The sequence below is a fragment of the Gopherus evgoodei genome, chromosome 3 (genome assembly GCF_007399415.2).
Source record: "Gopherus evgoodei ecotype Sinaloan lineage chromosome 3, rGopEvg1_v1.p, whole genome shotgun sequence".
NCBI lineage: Eukaryota > Metazoa > Chordata > Testudines > Testudinidae > Gopherus > Gopherus evgoodei.
The window spans coordinates 10,047,115-10,071,306 of NC_044324.1; the positions used below are offsets into that span (position 1 = coordinate 10,047,115).

The 24,192-nt window shown below is 53.1% G+C and overlaps 1 protein-coding gene across 11 annotated transcripts in view; it reads right to left on the bottom strand.

Annotated features, from left to right (window-relative positions):
• Positions 1-24,192, bottom strand: part of AGBL5 (ATP/GTP binding protein like 5) — a 109,050-nt gene that overhangs the window by 1,527 nt on the left and 83,331 nt on the right. For 8 of the 11 annotated variants that reach the window (XM_030555023.1, XM_030555025.1, XM_030555019.1 and 5 more), the window contains 5 exons: positions 5,498-5,668; positions 3,351-3,466; positions 2,299-2,345; positions 620-760; positions 24-115 (listed from right to left, as the gene is read on the bottom strand). In XM_030555023.1, coding sequence (XP_030410883.1) covers positions 24-115; positions 620-760; positions 2,299-2,345; positions 3,351-3,466; positions 5,498-5,668 — 567 coding nt within the window. Of the gene's footprint in view, positions 1-23; positions 116-608; positions 761-2,298; positions 2,346-3,350; positions 3,467-5,497; positions 5,669-5,759; positions 7,962-24,192 lie in introns of those variants that run through there. The other 3 variants (XM_030555027.1, XM_030555026.1, XM_030555032.1) reach the window with 3 other exon arrangements.

Consider the following 24,192-nt stretch of genomic DNA (forward strand, 5'->3'; position numbering starts at 1 on the left):
CCAACGTCCGTAGGGCCCAGTACCTCGCTGAGCAGCCCCTCGGGGCCGTCGCAGATGAAGATCGGCTCTGTTGTCTGCATCCCCATGCTGAGTGATGCAGTGTCCTCTGGGAATGCTGTAGAGGAACAGAGCCAGAGTGTCAGCAGCTGCCGCCCCACCCCCAGTGCCAGCCAGGGAGTGGGGAATGTGCCAGCCGCTGGCTGGTCCGTAGCCTCAGAGGGATTGGGCACAGGCGCTGTGCTCCCAGGCAGGCTGAATGCCCCCGAGGGGTGGCACTGGCTCAGGAGGAGGAAGCCTGCCCAGGTGCTGCCTGAGCTGCTCCTGCTTTGGTGCCCATGGCTGTGACTGGCATCAAGCAATTACCATGCAATGCCGCCCCACCCCCCCTACTCCCCGGTACAGTGCTGGAAGGGCGGCCCAGATGACAGCCTGCACTGAAGATTGCTGCCAGCTGGCTTCTAACCCCAGCGGCACCACAGACAACATGGCCCAGCAGAGGCTGCTGGGGTCTGACACCTGGCAGCTAGTCTGGGGGCCCCACCTATGGCAGGACACATGGATGAACCTGCCCCCTGTCCTAACCAGCCTGAGTGCCCACAGCGCCCTACCTGGCAGAGACCTTTGGGCCAGGGATCCGGCGTGGGTGTATTTCCAGACCTTGAGGGCTGAGGTGCTCTCGCTGCCAAGTCTCAGCAAACTCGGGCTGCATGCTGCTGCCTTCTTGCGGACGGGGATCCTGCTGGGGCGCAGCAGCCCCAGGCTGCAGAGAACCAGCGGCAGTACTTACCACAGGAGCGCCAGAGCCTGTGCCCCTCACGCCTGGCCTGGCTGGAGCGGAGGTGCCAGCAAAGCTGCTGCTCTACTCTGCCCTCCCAGCACTGGGAGCAGAGGGGCTCGGTCCAGGCTCACTCCAGCCCCACTACGACCCCTGGAGCTGGGCCTGGCCGCAGGACAAAAGCAAAGGCGCATGCCTTGACAGGAGCTGGCTTGCGGGGCTCCCTGGGGGCCTCAAAATGGACAGTGGTTGGGGCATCTTGCCAAGGAGGGTCCAAGGGGCCTGATCCGAACCCACCCGCTGGAGCTGCGTCCTCTCCCTCTGGGCAGCACAGCGCTTGGCTGCATCCCCTTGGAGCAGGGCCAGCCAGCTGTGAGCTCCTGCTGGGTGTTGGGGAGAGGGGTCTGGGTGTGCCCGGGCCGCGCAGTCCCTCCCCAGGGGGCACGCTCAGCAGGCTGGGAAGGGGCCGTGTCCCCCAGGCAGCCCCTGAGTCTGCACCTGCTCCCCTTGGGCCCACAGAAAGCAACAGAGCCGGGAGCGGATGCACTGGACCCCTGCAGGCAGGTTCCCAACTCCTGAGGCTGGCACCAGCCACTGGCCAGGCCCTGCCCGGCAGCACAGGGGCAGCAGCACTCACTGCTCCTGGCTGCGCTGAGTCCCACCTCCAGCCCCTTGGGCTGAGGCCGCAGGGCAGTGACTGCTGGAGCAGGTGGCCAGCAGGGGCATGTGAGCCAGGGAAGGCTCCCCAGGCTGCCAGGGTCTGAATTCAGTGGCAATCCCCTGGCAGTTAGTGGGGCTGGGTCCCCTCCTCCAGCCGCACACCCTAGCCTGGCTCCTACACCCACAATGGCAGGAGGGGGCAGAGGGCAACGCCCAGGGTGTGTTACAGGAGTCGCTGCATCCCCTGGGGCACAAAGCCAGCAGGGGGAGGGGCACACCATGGGCCTGCCCACAGAGCGCTGCAGGGTCCAAGGCAGGAGAGGTGCTGGGGCCTGGGGGGTCCGTGCAGCCCCCGGGGCTCCAGGGCTTGCTCTCACACCATAGGAAGTACCCGCAGTGGGCCCGGCTGAATCCCCAGCACAGCATTCCCAAAACCCCCTGCTTGCTCATCCCTCAGGGCAGGACAGAACATAAGATCGGCCAGACTGCGGCAGAGCAAGGGTCCATCCAGCCCAGGGTCCTGTCTGCCGACAGTGGCCAGTGCCAGGTGCCCCAGAGGGAATGAACAGAACAGGGAATCATCCAGTGCCCCATCCCATCCCCATTCCTGGCAGACAGAGGCTGGGGCACCAGCCCTGCCCAGCCTGGCAAATAGCCTCATGTAGTGTGATGGGCTCCCATGTGCCCCGAGGGGCGGCATGAGACACCAGGGAGCCAGAGCTGGGAACACCCTGCTGGCCAGTGCTTGGTGGGACTGGGACTCCAGGAGGCTGTGGGGTGTTGTGGTCAGGGAGCTGCCCAGAGCCCCCCTGCTCTGGGGCATGGTCTTCCAGTGCCCTCCCCCAGCGCAGGACACATGGTACCTGGGTGGTTCTAGGACTTTCCTGGTGCTCAGCCTCTTCGGAAGGTTCTAAGTGGAAAGACAGAAGAAAATTGGAGAGGGCAGGGGAGCGTGTGTGTGTGTGTGGGGGGGTGAGATCCAGCCCAGCCAGCTTGGAGAAGGGGTGACAGCAGCCAAGCCCACCCTGCCCATCCCCTGGGGCTCTGGCCACCTGCAGCATGAGGGGGCCACCCCCCCCCTCCCGTGGCTTCCAGGGCAGCTCCAAGCCTGGGGTCCCCACCCAGCCGAGCCTCCCCCGTGCACACAGCACAGACAGCAAGTGCAGAGTGGAGCCCATAGGGTCTGATGGGAAATCCAGGGACCCAGCAGGAGCTGTACTCAGCCCAAGGAGGACTCCATTCACTGGGCAGAGCTGGAACCCAGAGCCCTGGGGGTGGGTGACCCCTCAGCCTCTCCCAAGGGAGCATGGGGCCAGCAGAGCCACCCAGCAACTCCTGTGACTGCCAGTCAGAGGCCAGCACCTTCCTCACTGGCCCAGCCCCGCAGTAGGACAGCCGGCGTGGGGCAGAGTTACAGAGGAAAATATCAATTCCAAAACACTTCCCTTTGGAAACGGTGCCCCACACACTCCTCTCTGCTATAGGCGAGCGCCCGACCTCTCCCAGGCCACCCACCATCTCCCCTCGTGCAGATCCCTAGCCCATCAACAGAGCTGTAGTCTGTGCAGCCTACCCCATCGATTCCTGGGCACTGCAGGGGCCCCGGCCTCTCCTGGTCTCTGCCTGCGGCTGCCAGACAAGCTCCGGCGGGCGAGTCTCTGGCTCAGCACAGGGAAGGATTTCGGACAGCCCTGGCCGGTGACTGAGCCCGGGTGAGCTAATGGGCCCGTTGCCCAGCCCAGAGAATGGGGCTGAGGGGCCTAGCTCCCAGCAGGAGACCCACCTCAATGGGGGCTGGTGGGGGGATCCCAGAGAGCAGGCATGTCACCACAAGGGGCACGGAGGGGCTGGCTTAGAGGCTTCAGGGGGTAGCAGCCAGGTTGATTTCCACCTTCTTCCCAGCTCCGAGTGTTACCTGCACCAGCACCATGCCATAGGGCGTCTTCGGCTCTTCACAGCCATGCTCTGCTGCCTGAAGTCCATGGCTGGTGACTACCAGAGCCCCAGCCTTAGCGCCCGTGGGCGAGGTCCCTAGGTAACAAACGAAAGAGAGCTGAACATTGTCAGCCCCGGGCACACTGCGGGAGCTGTGCTTGTGGGCTTCGCTGGCTGTACTTCCATGGTACCCGTGGGCCGCCGTGTGGGCAGAGGGCAGCGGTGGTACGTGCACAGGGAAAGCCGGCTATGCTGAGCTCTGCTGTGAAGTGTGTGACGGGTGACCAGGTCTTGGGAGTTCAAAGGGAGGCAGAAAGCCTGCAGAATCCAGGCCCGAGCAGCCCCAGGGAACATCCAACAAACTGCACTCCAGGATCTAGTCACTGGGACAGTCCGGTGCCCATGCCCAGCCATGGAGCAGTTCCAAGCCCTGGTTCGCCAGCTGGGCTCTTGGCTTCGGCTGTGTGCACAGAGTGCACGGTCCCTTCCCTGGGACGGGCCACAGGACACCCTGGTTCCAAGCCGGGTGTGCTGCCCGGGGCCCTGCCCCTCCCTGCCAGGGCCAGAGCGCTGCAAAGGCTAGTGGCTAGAAAGCACTGCTGGGGAGCTGGGCTCGATCCCTGCCTCTACCCCGTCTACACCCACCTGGGAGTCACCCCTGGCTGAGTGCCTCAGTTTCCCTACTGGCAGCATGGGGCCATGCTGGGGTGCTGGGAGACTTCACTCTTTGGCTGTTGCTGGCTGGAGGGCCCCTGGGCAGGCAGGGGTGACTCGTTACCTTATCATTCACCTCACCCCACCGTCCCCCAAAAATGGGGTCAGCAGCTTCCCCCAGGAGCCAAAGGCCCCAAGCCCACCTCCAGGCCGAGGGTGAGTGGCAGCAGGGCTGTGGCTCGGCCAAAACGGCACTGTCTCTAACGAGGGGCAGAGGCCATGAGTCTGAGTGGCAGCCTCGGGCCAGTGTGCTCGGAGAAGAGTAGCCGCAGAGGGCCAGCAGCAGGGCTGCCCAGATGCCCGCATACTTAGAGCACCCCGGGAGTGGCCCTGCTGTGGAGCTGCATGGGGACCTGTGAAAGGAGAGTCTAGAGATGCCATCTTTGGAAAAATCTTTATTCCTCCCACCAGTGCAGCTAACACAGGAACGCGGGGAAGGCTGGCCTAGACCAGGCAGCAGCATATCACCCCCACAGCACAGTACAACCACACCCTGGGGCAGCCACACTGCCCGGAGCCGGGCAGGGCAGAGTGGCCCCGGTAGGCCGGGCAGGGCAGAGTGGCCCCGGGAGGCGGGCAGGGCAGAGTTGCCCGAGGGAAGAACAGGTAGCCAGGGCACAGCTGGGCTCAGATGCAGGAGGTCCAGGGTCCCAGCTCCCTCCATGCCCTGTGGGGGCAAAGCCAGGTCTGGTGCCTGCTTGGGCACGTCCCTTCCTGCAGCACCAGAGCATCCCTGCTCCCCCCCCCCATGCCTCAGCCCCAGAGCAGCGTCTGCCTGTCCTGCCCCTGCTCTGGCCTGCAGGACGTGGGGAGGGGCACAGGGTGATCTCCTCTCTGGGGTGTAGCATGGGCTCAGAACGTGCCGCGTGCCTCAGGCCACTAGAGTGGGGTTACAAGGAGGCTATTTCAGTCAGGGCCCGGCCTCTCCCGCCACACAGGCCATCGCCTTGAGTCCTGCGCGGCCTCGCCGAGCTGGTTCTGGGAGGGCCTGAGGGAGCCAGGAGAAGCCTGCACCACAGGGCCTGGGGACAGTAACAGCCCAGGACTGGAACACAATGGGAGCCGCCCGCTGCCGTCCCACGCAGGCCTCACTGGGGAGCGGCCAGTCACTAGGACGGAGGCATAGTAACCAAGCGACCTGCCTGGAGACAGGCCTGGGCTGGCGAGAAGGATCTGGGCACAGAGACACTGGCATGCACCGGGGGGGGGGGGCAGCAGAGCCCAGGGACCGGCCCATATTTCCACAGCGTCCCACACAGCAGGATGCAACACCCACTGCGTGAGCTCTGTGTCCAGGCCTTCCTCGCCCAGCACTGCTGCCAGGTTAGCTTGGGTGAGCCTCTCGCCTAAGGCCTAGGCCTGGCCTGGAGAGCCGGGCTGAGCGCAGAGAGGCCGGGGGTGGAGCAGACAAACCTGACATGCTGAGGGAGGCTGGCAGGGAGCAGGGGCGCAGGCTGGCAGGCAGCGGAGGCTGGGACAGACGCCTGGCACAGGGAGGGAGAGGCGGTGGCAGCTGGATGCTGCGGGTCGCTGCTCGCAGCAGAGTCAGGTGCTGCTGGTGCCGCTTGTCCTGCACGCGGGACTCTGGGGAGGAGGGAGTTTGAAAAGGAAGTTCAGGAAGGGGCTGGTGGTACTGCCCCCTCCCCTCCCCTCACCCAGTGCCCCACAGGCCCCTATGCCCCCCCGTCAGAGCTATCTCCACACCAGCACATCCGGGACTCACAGCCTCCTGCTAGGCGGAGGAGCCTGCCAAGCACAGAGGCAGAGCAACTCAGCTTCCTGCTGCAAGCTCTACCTGATGCCAGCCTCTCCAAGCTGCAGGGGCACTGCTCGAGCTGGGGCTTGGACAAGGCGTGAGCAGTCCCCTGGGTACCCCCAGGGACAGGACAATCTGCAGCCAGGTCTGGCAGCCTGCTGGTCAGGCTGGCACTCGACTCCAGATGGCCCTGCCAGGAGAAGCAATTCCCCACTCCCACGAGGACTCAAAGTACGGCCAGGCCGCCACACCTGGGTGCTGGAGCCAGGCTCCAAAACAGGAGGGGCCTGATCTGCAGCCCCAGCTCCCGCTGAAGCCAGAGCTGCAGGCCCCAGTCAGGGCACGCCTAGCTCGGAGCTTAACTGGAGCACCAGGCTGGGTCATCAAGTCAGCTCAAGGCAGCCCGCCTAGGATGGCAGAGAACTGGGGCGACAAGCCCCTCTCCACGCTCTGCAGCTGCTGGGGGCTTGATCTGTCTTCCAACCTGCCAGGCCTTGGGGGAGAGCGCAGCCCTGAGTACACAGGCCACCCTTACACAACATGCAGCAGCCCGGAAGGTTCACCAGCCACCTCTGGGGAGGAACACAGCAGCTCCTAAGCAGCACATGCCAACGCCCCCCACAGCAATTTAGGACAGGAAGTGAACAAGAAGTGGCGAGGGAATTTCAGGGTGACAGTTTAATGATCAAGTAGGAACCAGGCCAAGGTACTGGGGTTAAACTCTTCCCAAACACCATGGCATCAGGCCGCCATTTGACATCTCCTGCGACCATGAGCCTGCCGTGAGCACAGGGCCAGCAGTGACTGGCTCACCTGCTGGCAGGGCACACCCTGGCCCCAACCTGCAGTCGCTGTCTCTTGCGCTGGTGAGCTCTTTGGGCAGGTCATAAAAAAGGGCCCCAATCCCACTTGGCGCTTTTGGGCACGTTTCTGCTGCCCCATTCCAGTGCCACAGCTGGGGGACCCTGCGGCCCACTGGGAATGAAATGGAGCTGGCAGCAGAACCACTTGGCTCCACAGGGCTCAGCACACAGCAGGAGGGTGCCTCCCGGAGGAACAGCTGGCCTGGCCGGAAGCCCCTGCATGGGTAGCACTTGGGGGGAGAGAAGGCTGGTGCTATTTCTGCAGCAGTAGAGCTGGGCAGATAAAGGAAGCCCCTAGTCCTCGCTGACTTCAAGTGTGCAGAGATGCACAGCAAAGCGAGGGCACGTGATGTGACTTACAGGCCTCTCTCTCGCTCAGTTTCTACAGCCCCTGGAGACGCAGCAGCAGGCAGCCGCCTAGTGAACGTGCAAACTGGCCCTTTGAACGGGGACCCTTTTCCATGGAGGCAGGTGTGGAAAGGGTTTTGCTGAGAGCTGTGTCCTCTCACAAGCTCTCCATGCTCCTTCGAGGTGAAGAGCTGGCCCCCTTTCTGCTCGTGCACCACCCGACCCGGAGCTAGCTCTGGGAGGGGACCAGGCAGGAGCGAGGACTGGGCGTGCACAGCAAGCTACAGCTGAAAGCCCAGCTGGAAGGGGAAGGGAGTCAGCGAGGCCGGGGGACACAGCTGCCTTGTGCAGGTGGGGACAAAAAAGGGCTGTTTGACCAAAGCAAAAACCTTCTATGAAAAACTTTCATTTTGGTCAAAGTTTTCCCTCCCCCGTCCCCCAAACCAGAAACTGGACACTTTGTGAAAGTTAAAAACATGCAAGCTGCCTGCAAATGCTGCTTGGTGTGTCTGTGCCTGCTCTCGTCAGCCAAGGCCCTCGCTCTCCTGCCCCCTGGCTCGGGTTAGGCTAGCCAGTGCCTCTCTGCTGCCCTGCCCCACTCTGCCAGAGCCAGGACTGTGGAAACGAGCTCTTTGAGATGTCTGACCCTCCAGGCACTGCACGGCCGGTGTGCATGGACGCCAGCCTGGGGGACGGGGCAGTATCAGATGAACCACCCTCTCAGTTCCTTCTTAACCACAACATCTCGCCGAGACGAGATGAAACAGATGGGAAGGAAGGCGGGTGGCAGAGCACCCGTAGGGACAAATCTTCCAGAACGTCAGGCCTGGGTGCTGTAAGTAACCTCTTCTTTTCGAGCCGCGTCCCACGGTGCGCTGGAATCCACTTCAGGCATTGCCCACACTGCGCGCTGTCGAGAGGATACAACCAGAAATGCGCTTGGAGAATCTCTGAGGAGAAATGGGGGCCCCTCTAATTCTGTCTGCCTGGAAGACACCTGACAGGATTTAGTCTTGCCCAAATAAAAAGCTAACACTCTCCTGCCATCTAAGGTGTGAAGCGCTGGTGAATGAGGCCCTGATTGACATCCAAGTCTGGGGGGGATGGGGTTGGAAGATACCTTTTCGTTTCAGAAAACGGTGTGTGCGTGAGGGTGGCTGAGAGTTGCCACAGAGTCCCACTGGCAGTTCACTACCGTGGCAGCAGCTTGTCAGGCCTGGCATGCTCACTACACCTCACACATTGTTTTCCATCAGTATCTGAAAGGCGTGATGTAAGGCATACACAAACTGGTGACACTCTGGTCCCAAAAACCATCATGCGTGTATATCTGGGGTGTGTATAAAACATTAGAAATACATGCTAGAATTCAGTTCTTAAAATGCATCTAGCAAGCAGGCCAGGAACCCCAGCCCGCCCAAGACAAAGGGACACGCAGCTCCTTGTCTGACCAGTCTGATTGCCAGGCACAGACAATGAAGGTACATTTACATGCAAGGTAGACAAAGCCATCAGACAAACCAGAATGGGGGATGGACACTTAACACTCTCATGGGGAATGGAAACTGCAGCTCCAGAAAACCTTCCTGAGTCTTTGAAAGATATAAGCAATGACAAAGTCATTTTGGCATCCACTACTGGGCAGACAGAAGAAGCCCAAGCGGTGCATCTGTAAAAAGTGGATGTTCAAAGTCTCTATAAACTGAATCGAGGTGAAAACCTGATTTGGGGCAAAAGACTCAAGTTTGTTAAATTAGATTTTATTCTTAGAAGCGCATCTTTTACTTGTTTGTTTGTAATAATTTAATTTGGAGAAGAGACGACTAAGGGGGAATATGACCGAGGTCTCTAAAGTCATGACTGGTGTGGAGAAAGTAAATAACACTTCCTTATTTACTCCTTGTAACACAAGAACTAGGGGTCACGAATGAAATTAACAGGCAGCAGGTTTAAAACAAACAAAAGGAAGAATTCTTCACATAACGCATAGTCAACCCGTAGAACTCATTCCTAGAGAATGTTGTGAAGGACCAAAATATAACTGGGTTCAAAAAATAACTAGATAAATTCATTGAGGATAGGCCCACCAATGGCTATTAGCCAAGATGGGCAGGGATGCAATCCCATGCTTTGGGTGTCCCCATGCTTTGGGTGTCTCTGACAGTTAGAAGCTGGGAATGGGCAACAAGGAGTGGATCACTAGATAATTGCTCTGTTCTGTTCATGCCCTGTGAAGCGCCTGGCACTGGCCATTGTTGAAAGACAGAATACTGGGATAGATGGACCACTGGTCTGATCCAGTGTGGACATTCTTATGTCGTAGGACATAGGCTCCCAAACTGTGGATTGTGGCCCCAAATGGGGTTGTGCCATAAGCATATGGGGCAGCAGGTCCAACGGGCCTGAGAGATGCCATGCCAGGTGGCAGCAAGTTTGATCTACAAAATAGCATCCTCTGTCCAGTGTGATCTTGCACACACTGTACAGATAAGGCCGCACTGGGCGGAGGCCACCATTTTGTAGATCAAAACAGCAGCCTTCTGGTGCAGCGTTTGTGGCGCAATTCCAGACATATTGGCTCTGCAGATGCCAGTTTGGCCATTTGCACCATTCCAGCTGTGCAAGCATCCAGCTGAGCGACCTGAGTGCAGAAGATCCTTAGCTGTGGGCATCCTCTCTGCTTGAGCTGGGAGGAGCCTGTGCTGGCCTCTCCTCAGATGGGACTCTGCAGTGCCTTGTTAGCTCCTTAAGGCAGGGTCCATATCTTCTTGCATCCCTGTTGGCGCACACGAAAAGAGTCACTGTCTCCATGCTGCCGTAGTATCACCACACAGGGCCTTCCAATATCCTGGGTTTACTCACTTAACAGTGAACTATTACGGTAAGAGACCCAGTGAGCTCATTTTTACACAAAGCATCTGCTTCAGCCTCCAGCGGAGAGTCTAGTGATGCAGTTAGGAACGAAAGATGAGTCCAAGGAACGTGCCCACAAACTTGACGAGCTTTCTTTGATAATGGCTTCACCAGTGTTTTGGCCAAGAATGAAGAAAGGCCAGAAATGCCTGCTACACCCCACAGTGCTATCTACCGACATCATGACACCTAACAAACTTAAACGACACTTGGAAACCCCTGACAAGGAACACAGGAAAACCAAAGTCATCTTTCCAGTGCCGGAAAGCAGAACTTTTGTATCAACAAGTGCAATTCAAGAGAGCCAAGTCTGGGTCTGGCCAAGCTCAGAAAGCATCATTTGAGGTGAGTTGCTGCATTGATTTTTCCAGCTGCAATCGATCTGGTGAACACAGCACGTGGGGAACCAAACAGAATGGCTCTCTCTAATTCTTCCTCAGACGGAACCCTCAGGGGCCAACAGTCTAAGCAAGGGAAGATGAAAATCCCTTCTTGGCTCAGATATACTGCTGCCGGAGCCAGACGCTGGGCATGAACTCGGGGCGTGGTGCTCTGGACCAAGGGTAAAAGGTAGGTGTTTGCAATGGGAAGGTCTTACAGAAATATGCATCTTTGAGATCGACAGCAGTGAACCAAACCAGAGTAGACAGGGAAGGAATAATCACAACCAGGGTTAGCATCCGGAACTGACTCTTTCTAATGTATCTGTTTAAAGCTGTAAGATCAAGAATTGTTCTGAGCTCTCCATTCTTTTTTGGGATTAGAAAGTATCGGGAGTACAACCCTGTGTTTCTGGAACTTAATCATACTTCTTCTATAGCTCCTGCTTGCAACGGAGCTTTTATTATGTCCTCAATAACCTCTCCTGGGAAGGATCCCTGAAAAGGGTGGGGAGGGAGATGTAACGATGCTGGTTCTGGCGGGACCCAACTGAGAGTGCCAATTCAGGACCAATTGCTTAACACAGGGCAGTTACAGCCCAAGGCTGGGGTTTTTCCACCTCTAAGGCAAACCAAACCAGCCAGACAAAAATGACTTTGGTCTCACCCCATTGGCTAACCACAAGTCACACAAGCAATTTCCTTAGAGACTCCAGTCTCCCAGTATCACCACCAGTGCTACTCATCATGGGGACAAATGGTTATGAAAACCAACACCCCAGTAAAAGAAAAAGGTTCTCTCGATCCCAAAGGACCAAGCCCCAGACCCAGGTCAATATACACATCAGATCTTACCCACAAATCACACTGTTGCCAATCCTTTAGAATCTAAAATCTAAAGGTTTATTCATAAAGGGAAAAAGATAGAGATGAGAGCTAGAATTGGTTAAATGGAATCAATTAGCTACAACTGGAGGGAGGGATAGCTCAATGGTTTGAGCATTGGCCTGCTAAACCCAGGGTTGTGAGCTCAATCCTTGAAGGGGGAACTGGGGTAAAAATCTGAGGATTGGCCCTGCTTTGAGCAGGGGGTTAGACTAAATGACCTCCTGAGGTCCCCTAATATTCTATGATCTATATAGTAATGGCAAAGTTCTTGGTTCAGGCTCGTAGCAATGACAGAAAATACTGCAGGTTGAAGTCAAGTCTCTGCAGTACATCCCCTGCTGGGATGGGTCATCAGTCCTTTGTGTAGAGCTTCTGTTTGTAGCAAAGTCCTTCCAGAGGTAAGAAGCAGGATTGAAGACCAGATGGAGATGAGGCATCAGCCTTTTATATACTTTTCCAGGTGTAAGAACACCTCTTTGTCCTTACTGTGGAAAATTACAGCAAAATGGAGCCTGCAGTCACATGGGCAAGTCCCTGAGGCCATGTCTACATCTAAAATTTTGCAGCGCTGGTTGTTACAGCTGTATTAGTACAGCTGTATAGGGCCAGCGCTGCAGAGTGGCCACACTTACAGCAACCAGCGCTGCAAGTGGTGTTAGATGTGGCCACACTGCAGCGCTGTTGGGCGGCTTCAAGGGGGGTTCCGGGACAAGAGAGCAAACCGGGAAAGGAAACCAGCTTCGCCGCGGTTTGCTCTCTCGGTCCCGGAGCCACCCAGCAAACCGCAGGGAAGGAGACCTGCTTGCTCGGGGTTCCGGGACCGAGAGAGCAAACCGGGAACGCCGCGGTTTGCTCTCTCGGTCCCGGAGCCACCCAGCAAACCGCAGGGAAGGAGACCTGCTTGCTCGGGGTTCCGGGACCGAGAGAGCAAACCGGGAACGCCGCGGTTTGCTCTCTCGGTCCCGGAGCCACCCAGCAAACCGCAGGGAACGAGACCTGCTTGCTCGGGGTTCCGGGACCGAGAGAGCAAACCGGGAAAGGAAACCAGCTTCGCCGCGGTTTGCTCTCTCGGTCCCGGAACCCCGAGCAAGCAGGTCTCCTTCCCTGCGGTTTGCTGGGTGGCTCCGGGACCGAGAGAGCAAACCGCGGCGTTCCCGTTTTGCTCTCTCGGTCCCGGAACCCCGAGCAAGCAGGTCTCCTTCCCTGCGGTTTGCAGGGTGGCTCCGGGAACGCGAGAGCAAACCGCGGCGAAGCTGGTCTCCTTTCCCGGTTTGCTCTCTCGGTCCCGGAACCCCGAGCAAGCAGGTCTCCTTCCCTGCGGTTTGCTGGGTGGCTCCGGGACCGAGAGAGCAAACCGGGAAAGGAAACCAGCTTGATTACCAGAGGCTTCCTCCTTCCACGGAGGTCAAGAAAAGCGCTGGTAACTGTCTACATTGGATTACCAGCGCTGGATCACCAGCGCTGGATCCTCTACACCCGAGACAAAACGGGAGTACGGCCAGCGCTGCAAACAGGGAGTTGCAGCGCTGGTGGTGCCCTGCAGATGTGTACACCTTCAAAGTTGCAGCGCTGTAACTCCCTCACCAGCGCTGCAACTTTCTGATGTAGACAAGCCCTGAGTTACAAGGCGTAGCTGCCATCTCTCAGTGGGTCAATTGTGTAGCTGATGGTCCTTAATGGGCCATCAAGCAGGCTAGGCAGAGCTGACACAAACTGGTCTGGGATATCACCCAGAAGCATAGCAGAAGTTTGAAATACAGACTGTATAGAGATAATATTTATAACTTTAACTACTAAAATGATACACATATACAGATAGCATAATCATAACCAGGAAACCATAACCTTGTCTTAGACACCTTATTTGACCCCCTTTATATAATATTTGGTGCCACTAAAGGACTTTGGTTGCAACCATGTTCTATATTGTCCCAGTTCAAGTCAATAACTATGACAGGGGGATTTGTATGAAGGAAGAGATTTGAACTGGATTGTATCATCTTCTTTTACCCATCTGTTGGAGGCGACAGTTGTCCATGCAGTGCAGCAATGGGACAAATCTCCAGTAATGGGAGTAGGATGGTCATAGAATCATAGACTTTAAGGTCAGAAGGGACCATTATGATCATCTAGTCTGACCTCCTGCACAATGCAGGCCACAGAATCTCACACATCCGCTCCTGTATCAAACCTGTGTCTGAGACACTGAAGTCCTCAAATTGTGATTTAAAGACTTCAAGGTGCAGAGAACCTTCCAGCAAGTGACCCGTACCCCACACTGCAGAGGAAGGTGAAAACCCCCCAGGGCTTCTGCCAATCTGCCCTGGAGGAAAATTCCTTCCCAACCCCAAATACGGCGATCAGCTAAAACCTGAGCACGTGGGAAAGACTCACCAGCCAGCAGCCACGAAAGAATTCTCTGTAGTAACTCAGATTCCACCTCATCTAACATCCCATCACAGGCTACTGGGCATATTTACCCACTAATAACCAAAGATCAATTAATTGCCAAAATTAGGCTACCCATCATACCATCCCTTCCATAAACTTATCAAGCTTAGTCTTGAAGCCAGAGATGTCTTTTGCCCCCACTACTCCTCTTGGAAGGCTGTTCCAGAACTTCACTCCTCTAATGGTTAGAAACCTTCATCTAATTTCAAGTCTAAACTTCCTGATAGCCAGTTTATATCCATTTGTTCTTGTATCCACATTGGTACTGAGCTTAAATAATTCCTCTCCCTCTCTGGTATTTATTCCTCTGATATACTTATAGAGAGCAATCATATCTCCCCTCAGCCTTCTTTTGTTAGGCTAAACAAGCCAAGCTCTTGGAGTCTCTTTTCATACGACAGGTTTTCCATTCCTCAGATCATCCTAGTAGCCCGTCTCTGAACCTGTTCCAGTTTGAATTCATCCTTCTTAAACATGGGAGACGAGAACTGCATACAATATTCCAGATGAGGTCTCACCAGTGCCTTGTATAACAGTACTAACACCTGCTTATCTCTGCTGGAAATACCTTGCCTGATGCATTCCAAGACCGCATTAACTTTCTTCACAGCCATATCACATTAGTGGCTCATAGTTATCCTGTGATCTACCAATACTCCGAGGTCCTTCTCCTCCTCTGTTACTTCCAACTGATGCCTCCTCAGCTTATAACAATAGTTCTTGTTATTAATACCTAAATGCATGACCTTGCACTTTTCACTATTAAATTTCATCCTATTACTATTACTCTAGTTTACAAGGTCATCCAGATCTTCCTGTATGATATCCCGGTCCTTCTCTGTATTGGCAATACCTCCCAGCTTTGTGTCATCCGCAAACTTTATTAGCTCATTCCCACTTTTTGTGCCAAGGTCAGTCATAAAAAGATTAAATAAGATTGGTTCCAAAACTGATCCCTGAGGAACTCCATTTGTAACCTCCCTCCAGCCTGACAATTCACCTTTCATTATGACTCGTTGTAGTCTCCCCTGTAACCAGTTCCTTATCCACCTTTCAATTTTCATATTGATCCCCATCTTTTCCAATGTAGCTAATAATTCCCCATGTGGAACTGTATCAAATGCCTTACTGAAATTGAGGTAAATTAGATCCACTGCATTTCCTTTGTCTAAAAAAATCTGTTACCTTCTCAAAGAAGGAGATCAGGTTGGTTTGGCACAATCTACCTTTTGTAAAACCATGTTGTATTTTGTCCCAATTACCACTGACCTTAATGTCCTTGACTACTTTTTCCTTCAAAACTTTTTCCAAGACTTTGCATACTACAGATGTCAAATTGACAGGCCTGTAGTTGTCCGGATCACATTTTTTCCCTTTCTTAAAGATAGGAACTATGTTAGCAATTCTCCAGTCGTACAGTACAACCCCTGAGTTTACAGATTCATTACAAATTCTTGCTAATGGGCTTGCAATTTCATGTGCCAGTTCCTTTAATACTCTTGGATGAAGATTATCTGGGCCCCCTGATTTCGTCCCATTAAGCTATTCGAGTTTGACGTGAAGATCGAGAAGCCAAACTGCAGCCTGACATTAGGCAGAGAGGATACGGCCAAGGAGTTTTGTCCCCATCTGAGGCTTGTAGGATTTCTTCCTCTTCTGTGGTGGAGAGAACATTTGGCAGCAGTGGTGATGTTCCTGATAGTGTGGCTGTCTCTTTTGATTATAAGCCAAAGAGGAAGAGGGTGGAAAATATTTCCTGCGACACCTGAACACAGGCATAGGTGCTTTCCTTCTATAATGAGGCAGTAATCCCCGAGATCTGGTAGTGGAGCATGTCTTTTCCAATAGCGCATCAGTTTTCACACTAAAATGTCCCACCCCTTCATAGGGCAGATCTTCTATTTAGATTTTGTTTTCCATCGGAAGAGAGGATGACCATAGGCATGCATGCCTAGGGAGAGCTACTGCTGATACTACAGACGTTGAGGTGGTATGGGAGAGAGCAAATGTCTGATGGCAGCTTTAGCCTTGGCTTTTTTCTTGAGAGCTGCTGTTAACTTTTTCTGATCCCCTGGAAGAATCTTGCTGAAAACTGATATCTCCCGCAAGTGAAAATACCTTTGGCCACAACCATAGGCAGCAGGTTTGTATAATTTTTGGTGGTGCCCAAAATGGTGATGCCTCCCCAATCCCGCCCTGTAAGCTGATACATATATTTTATTAAATAGTTTAAACATGGACTGGAAGCCGTAAGCATTTAAGTTTCTCTTTATTGCACAATATCACTATCAGAAAAATCCATTGTTGATTATTAGTGGTCCAACAAATCAAGAATTTGTTGCTGGGATAAAATGAATCTACAACGTGTCGGCGCAACAAGATTACAAGCGTCAACTAAAAGTGGAAAGTCAGAAGCAGCACTTGCTTGCTTCAATATACAGTATTATATTTTGTGGGAATGTTCTTAATGTTTTCTCTGAATATTGTGTGCGTGCCTCAGCTTCCCCTGCAAGGTGCCAACTGAAGGTGTTGGGGACAAAGATCACGTGGCCTCCCTGTCCGGAAGAGACACAAAGACCAGAGGAGGGAGTGTCAGTTTGGAGCTGGCTGCAGAAATGGGGAGAGGCCCAGAACTTGGGTCTGGGCTCCCCACCCCCCAAGATGGACCTGACTGAGGGGTCCTGTTTTCTGTACCTACGAGCTCTGTTCTAGACTGTGATCCCGCCATGTAATAAACCTTCTGTTTTACTGGCTGGCTGAGAGTCACGTCTGACTGCAGAGTTGGGGTGCAGGGACCTCTGGCTGCCCCAGGATCCCGCCTGGGTGGACTCACTGTGGAAAGCGCATGGTGTGGAAGGGCATGCTGAATGCTCTGAGGTCAGACCCAGGAAGGTGTAAGCTTCTTGCCCTGGAGACAGTATGCTCAGAGAGAGGAGGCTCCCCCAGAGAGTCCTGACTGGCTTTGAAGGAGTGGTTCCAGAGCATCCCCTTCCACACCATGCGCTTCCTGGAAGTCCGCACAGGCACTAACACTCCCTCCTCTGGCCTTTGTCTCTTTTCCAAGCATTAGGAGGCCATATGATCTTTTTGTTCTCCAACACCTTCAGTTGGCACCTTGCAGGAGAGTGGCCCAGACCACCAGTTGCCCAGAGACAGGGTTTCGGCCATTCTCTGTGCAGACAGCATCACACTGGCCCTCTAGGGCTCTACAACAATCACACCCCCTTATGCCACCATCTAGATTGTTAAGAAATGCATAGGGGAAACTGAGGCACCCACACAGTGTTCAGAGAAAACATTAAGAACATTCCCACTTCGTAACACTTGTATACAACTAGTTATATACTTTAAAGGGTGTAAAATAATCAAGTATTGTGCTAAACACGATACTAGTTAGTAGGGGAAGCAAAAGTGGATGGGAACCTGGGAGGCAATGACCACGAGATAGTCGAGTTCAGGATCCTGACACAAGGAAGAAAGGAGAGCTACAGAATATGGACCCTGGACTTCAGAAAAGCAGACTCTGACTCCCTCAGGGAACTGATGTGCAGGATGCCCTGGGAGAATAACATGAGGGGGAAAGGAGTCCAGGAGAGCTGGCTATATTTTAAAGAATCCTTATTGAGGTGGCAGGAAAAAAACATCAGATGTGTAGAAATAGTAGTAAATATGGCAGGCAACCAGCTTGGCTTAACAGTGAACTCCTTGCTGATCTTAAACACAAAAAAGAAGCTTACAAGAAGTGGAAGATTGGACAAATGACCAGGGAGGAGTATAAAAATATTGCCCAGGCATGCAGGAGTGAAATCAGGAAGGCCAAATCACACTTGGAGTTGCAGCTAGCAAGAAGGGTTTCTTCAGGTATGTTAGCAACAAGAAGAAAGTCAAGGAAAGTGTGGGCCCCTTACTGAATGAGGGAGGCAACCTAGTGACAGAAGATGTGGAAAAAGCTAATGTACTCAATGATTTTTTGCCTCTGTCTTCACAGACAAGGTCAGCTCCCAGACTGCTGCACTGGGCAGCACAGCATGGGGAGGAGGTGAGCAGCCCTCTGTGGAGAAAAAAGTGGTTCGGGACTATTTAGAAAAGCTGGACGAGCACAAGTCCATGGGGCTGGATGTGCTGCATCTGAGGGTGCTAAAGGAGTGGGCGGATGTGATTGTAGAGCCATTGGCCATTATCTTTGAAAACTCATGGCAATCAGGGGCGGTCCCGGATGACTGGAAAAAGGCTACAGTAGTGCCCATCTTTAAAAGAGGGAAGGAGGAGAACGTGGGGAACTACAGGCCAGTCAGCCTCACCTCAGTCCCTGGAAAAATCATGGAGCAGGTCCTCAAGGAATCAATTCTGAAACACTTAGAGGAGAGAAAGGTGATCGGGAACAGTCACCATGGATTCACCAAGGGCACGTCATGCCTGACTAACTTAATTGCGTTCTATGAGGAGATAACTGGCTCTGTGGATGAGGGGAAAGCAGTGGATGTGTCATTCCTTGACTTTAGCAAAGCTTTTGATACGGTCTCCCACAGTATTCTTGACGGCAAGTTAAAGAAGTATGGATTGGATGAATGGACTATAAAGGTGGATAGAAAGCTGGCTAGATCATCAGGCTCAATGGGCAGTGATCAACAGCTCCATGTCTAGTTGGCAGCCGGTTTCAAGCGGAGTGCCCCAAGGGTCAGTCCTGGGGCCAGTTTTGTTCAATATCTTCATTAATGATCTGGAGGATGGCATGGACTGCACCCTCAGCAAATTTGCAGATGACACTAAACTGGGAGGAGCGGTAGATACGCTGGAGGGTAGGGATAGGATACAGAGGGACCTAGACAAATTAGAGGATTGGGCCAAAAGAAACCTGATGAGGTTCAACAAGGACAAGTGCAGAGTCCTGCACTTAGGATGGAAGAATCCCATTCACTGTTAAAGACTACGGGCCGAATGGCTAGGAAGCAGTTCTGCAGAAAAGGACCTAGGGGTTACAGTGGATGAGAAGCTGGATGTGAGTCAACAGAGTGCCCTTGTTGCCAAGAATGCTAACAGCATTTTGGGCTGTATAAGTAGGGGCATTGCCAGCAGATCGAGGAACATGATCATTCCTCTCTATTTGACTTTGGTGAGGCCTCATCTGGAGAATTGTGTCCAGTTTTGGGCCTCACACTACAAGAAGGATGTGGAAAAATTGGAAAGAGTCCAGGGGAGGGCAACAAAAATGATTAGGGGCAGGAGCACATGACTTATGAGGAGAGGCTGAGGGAACTGGGATTATTTAGTCTGCAGAAGAGAAGAATGAGGGGGGATTTGATAGCTACTTTCAACTACCTGAAAGGGGGTTCCAAAGAGGATGGATCTAGACTGTTCTCAGTGGTAGCAGATGACAGAACAAGGAGTAATGGTCTCAAGTTGCAGTAGGGGAGGTTTAGGTTGGATATTAGGAAAAGCTTTTTCACTAGGAGGGCGGTGAAGCACTGGAATGGGTTACCTAGGGAGGTGGTGGAATCTCCATCCTTACAGGTTTTTAAGGTCAGGCTTGACAAAGCCCTGGCTGGGATGATTTAGTTGGGAATTGGTCCTGCTTTGAGCAGGGGGTTGGACTAGATGACCTCCTGAGGCCCCTTCCAACCCTGATATTCTATGATACTCTAAACTGACCACCAAATTTAAGTTGCATGTTTTTCCCCTCAGATGAGGACTCTGGGGTGGGGTTGGGGATGAGGGGTTAACAGTGTAGGAGGGTGCTCAGGGCTGGGGCTCAGGGTTGGGGTGCTGGCGGCACAGGCTCTGGGGTGGGGCAGAGCTGGGGATAAGGAACTTGGGATGCAGACAGGCTGCCCCAGGGCTAGGGCCAGAGAGGACTCCCCCCCACCCCCCCACTGGCAGCAGCAAGCTCCAGGGGAGGGACCCCTCCTCCCCCCCCGTCACTGCACATACTCCTAGGGCCCCTTTCAGGTCCAGAAAGCCCACTCGCCTCCCCTATGGTGGGTACCGGGGGGGAGAGGGGGGTTGCCATCACATGCGGCCTCCCCTGCTGCTGCCCCTCACCATAGTCTCACTGGCAATGGGGCTGCCCCTTGCCCAGCGTGGTGCAGGAGTGGGAACTGCAGGGTGGTGGCTAGGGGGGGTAGGGTGTCACAAAATTCACCCAAGCCCCAGCTGCTCAGGTCTAGGAAGCTCCCCTCCCCTGTGGTGTAGCCAGGTTCTAACATCAGGGGGAGCGAACACATAAAAAAAGGTGCCACCCGACATATCTAATTACTAATCAGGTAGCAGGGTTTACAATGCTATAACGAGATTATGCTATTACCATTATCCAGTCAGCTTGCACACTACTGTTCTGAATTAGTGATAATTCACAGAGAGAGAAAGAAGAAAGCTGAATTTAGAGAACAATTATTAACCAGATTCCTGGTTATCCACCAGCCACTGCTCCAGTCCATAGCACAAAGCACCGTAAACCCAGTGGAATCAGGCCGAGACACTATTCACCTCAAATTGGCATCTGCTACACTCCCCCCACCCCCTGCCCCCAGTCACCACTATTCAGGAGATAGCTAAGTGCAAAGGTGGCATTGCTGAAGCATTTAGCAGGCAACTGAACACTCGTATAGAGCACAGTGCAGTCCGAGAACACTGCTGAATTCGGAGCACTGGGGCTGCAGCTAGTCAGCAGTGAGACTGAGGAGACAGAACTGGCACCTTAAAGCACCTTTACCCTCCCTCCTTCACAAGCTGCACTTAGCTCAGTTTCACAGCCCCGGGCGCAGCACTGGGGGGGGGGGGTAAGTACAGTGTGGGGGGCAATAACCCAAAGTCGCTCCTTTGCCTTCTGGTCCTGCTGCTCCCTCAGCACCCTCCACTGAAGAGAGACCACGAGGAAAACACATCCCCCCTCCCCTTTTCCTTCCTTCTCCACTGGCACCAGCTGGGCTTCAGAGCCCCCTTCCCTGCTGCGCGGCCGCCTTGCTCTGCACGGGGCTGCCTGGGACCAACCGGGCTGCTGCTCCTCAGTCCCCCGCTGCACTGCCGCCCCTTCCCCTCCCGGCAGCGCCCACCTCGGCTCAGGGAGCCGGGCAGCTGCGGGCGGGTGCCTCCTCCTCGTCCTCCTCACCCCCGGGGAGCCCGCTGCCTGCAGCCCAGGAGCCAGCCGGCGGCCACACACAAAACCCGGCTGGCTCCTGGAAAGAGGTCGATTTTGGAAATGTGCTCAGAGGGGAGTGGCTGCTTCCCCCCACTAGGCTATGGGTGGGAGGAGGGATGCTCCAGGGCGGGGAGTAGCGGTGGTGGCAGGGGCCGGTGCCTGCTCCAGGCAGGGCCAGGGGAGAACTCCAGTTCCAGATACTGGTGGAACACAGTCCCCAGCCCTGAATATTCCTGGAGCTGGGGCACCTGGAGCCCATATAACCTGCCGCCTATGGCCACAACTGCTTGATAATTGGCCACATACATGTTTAAAGAAGCCAAAAAACCACAATTATTTCTGTTGAAAATCCAGTTTATGACAAAGTGGGGGAAAAGGGGTAGAATGTTGAAGACCTGACCTGAACCTTTGAACGGCTGCTGTTACATTAAGAAACGAGAGGGAGGTGATGGGTGAAAGCAGGAGAATCCTTCATATGTGACCTAACACAGTCTTGTCAGCCTGTTTTGAAACTGACTGACATGAAGACAGACTGGATTAGAGAGATTCTGCTGGTTGCCAAAGACCTTTTAACACAGGCAAGGAGACTTTCCTCCTTGCAGGAGAGTTCAAAACATCAAACACTGGATAGGTGGTTTCTTCCAAAGCTACTGATGTAGGTACCAATGACATACGGAAGGGTAGGAGAAATGTCCTGGAAGCCAAATTTAGGCTGCTAGGGAAGAGACTGAAATCCAGGACCTCTATGGTGGCATTCTCAGAAATGCTCCCAGTCCCACGCGCAGGGCCAGGTAGGCAGGCAGAGCTTCAGAGTCTCAATGCATGGATGAGACGATGGTGTAGAGAGGAGGGGTTTACATTCATTAGGAACTGGGGAAACTTTTGGGATGGGTAAAAGCAGCAAAGAATCCTGTGGCACCTTATAGACTAACAGAGGTTTTGGAGCATGAGCTTTCGTGGGTGAATACCCACTTCGTCAGATGCATGAAGTGGAAATTTCCAGGGGCAGGTATATATATATATATGCAGTCAAGCTAGAGATAATGAGGTAGTTCAATCAGGGAGGATGAGGCCCTGTTCTAGCAGTTGAGGTGTGAAAACCAAGAGACGAGAAACTGGTTTTGTAATTGGCAAGCCATTCACAGTCTTTGTTTAATCCTGAGCTGATGGTGTCAAATTTGCAGATGAACTGAAGCTCAGCAGTTTCTCTTTGAAGTCTGGTCCTGAAGTTTTTTTGCTGCAGGATGGCCACCTTAAGGTCTGCTATAGTGTGGCCAGGGAGGTTGAAATGTTCTCCTACAGGTTTTTGTATATTGCCATTTCTAATATCTGATTTGTGTCCATTTATCCTTTTTCGTAGTGACTGTCCAGTTTGGCCAATGTACATAGCAGAGGGGCATTGCTGGCATATGATGGCGTATATTACATTGGTGGAGGTGCAGGTGAATGAACCGGTGATGGTGTGGCTGATCTGGTTAGGTCCTGTGATGGTGTCGCTGGCATAGATATGTGGGCAGAGTTGGCATCGAGGTTTGTTGCATGGATTGGTTCCTGAGCTGGAGTTACTATGGTGCAGTGTGCAGTTGCTGGTGAGAATATGTTTCAGGTTGGCAGGTTGCCTGTGGGCAAGGGCTGGCCTGCCACCCAAGGCCTGTGAAAGTGTGGGATCATTGTCCAGGATGGTTTGTAGATCCCTGATGATGCGTTGGAGGGGTTTTAGCTGGGGACTGTATGTGATGGCCAGTGGAGTCCTGTTGGTGTCTTTCTTGGGTTTGTTTTGCAGTAGGAGGCTTCTGGGTACACATCTGGCTCTGTTGATCTGTTTCCTTATTTCCTCGTGCGGGTATTGTAGTTTTGAGAATGCTTGGTGGAGATTTTGTAGGTGTTGGTCTCTGTCTGAGGGGTTAGAGCAGATGCGGTTGTACCTCAGTGCTTGGCTGTAGACAATGGATCGTGTGATGTGCCCGGGATGGAAGCTGGAAGCATGAAGGTAGGCATAGCGGTCCGTAGGTTTTCGGTATAGGGTGGTGGTAATGTGACCATCACTTATTTGCACTGTGGTGTCTAGGAAATGGACCTCCCGTGTAGACTGGTCCAGGCTGAGGTTGATGGTGGGGTGGAAGCTGTTGAAATCGTGGTGGAATTTTTCCAGAGACTCCTTTTGGGATGGAGCGAGCCTATACAGGAGAGATGGGCTCCACCTAAACCAAAGTGGAACCAGACTGCTGGCATAAACATTAAAAAGGTTGTAGAGCAGTTTTTAAACTAGGAGATGGGGGAAAGCCGGTTGCTGCAGAGGAGCATGTGGATCGGACAGAGACTTCTCTTAGAGGAGAGTCTGATGATAGAGAATCTCCAGGTTATTGTCAGGAGCAGAGGATGGAAGAGGATAAAGTAAGGGCCAGATCAGATGATAAACAAACAGTCACATAAAAAAGAATCTGGCACATCAGAAAAGGGCAGACAAATAAACAGGGACAAGTTTTTAAAGTGCTTGTACACAAATGCTAGAAGTCTAAATAATAAGATGGGTGAACTAGAATGTCTTGTGATAAAGGAGGATATTGATGTAACAGGCATCACAGAAACCTGGTGGAGTGGGGACAATCAATGAGTCACAATCATTCCAGGGTACAAAATATATAGGAAGGACAGAACAGGTCATGCAGGGGGGGAAGTGGCACTATACGTGAAAGAAAATGTAGATTCAGATGAAGTAAAAATCTTAAGTGAATCCACATGTTCCATAGAATCTCTATGGACAGAAATTTCATGCTCTAATAAAAATATAACATTAGGGATCTATTATCGACCACCTGACCAGGACAGTAACAGTGATGATGAAATGCTAAGGGAAATTAGAGAGGTTATCAAAATTAAGAACCCAATAATAGTGGGGGATTTCAATTATCCCTATATTGACTGGGAACATTTCACTTCCGGACAAAAAGCAGAGATAAAATTTCTCAATACTTTAAATGATTGCTTCATGGAGCAGCTGGTACGGAACCCGCAAGGGGAGAGGCAACTCTAGATTTAATCCTGAGTACAGCGCAGGAGCTGGTCCAAGAGATAACTATAGCAGGACCGCTTGGAAATAGTGACCATAATACAATATCATTCAACATCCTTGTGGTGGGAAGAACATCTCAACAGCTCAATACTGTGGCATTTAATTTCAAAAGACGGAACTATACGAAAATGAGGGGGTTAGTTAAACAAAAGTTAAAAGGTACAGTGACTAAAGTGAAATCCCTGCAACCTGCATGGGCCCTTTTAAAAGACACCATAATAGAGGCCCAACTTCAATGTATACCCAAATTAAGAAACACAGTAAAAGAATTTAAAAAGAGCCACCGTGGCTTAACAACCAT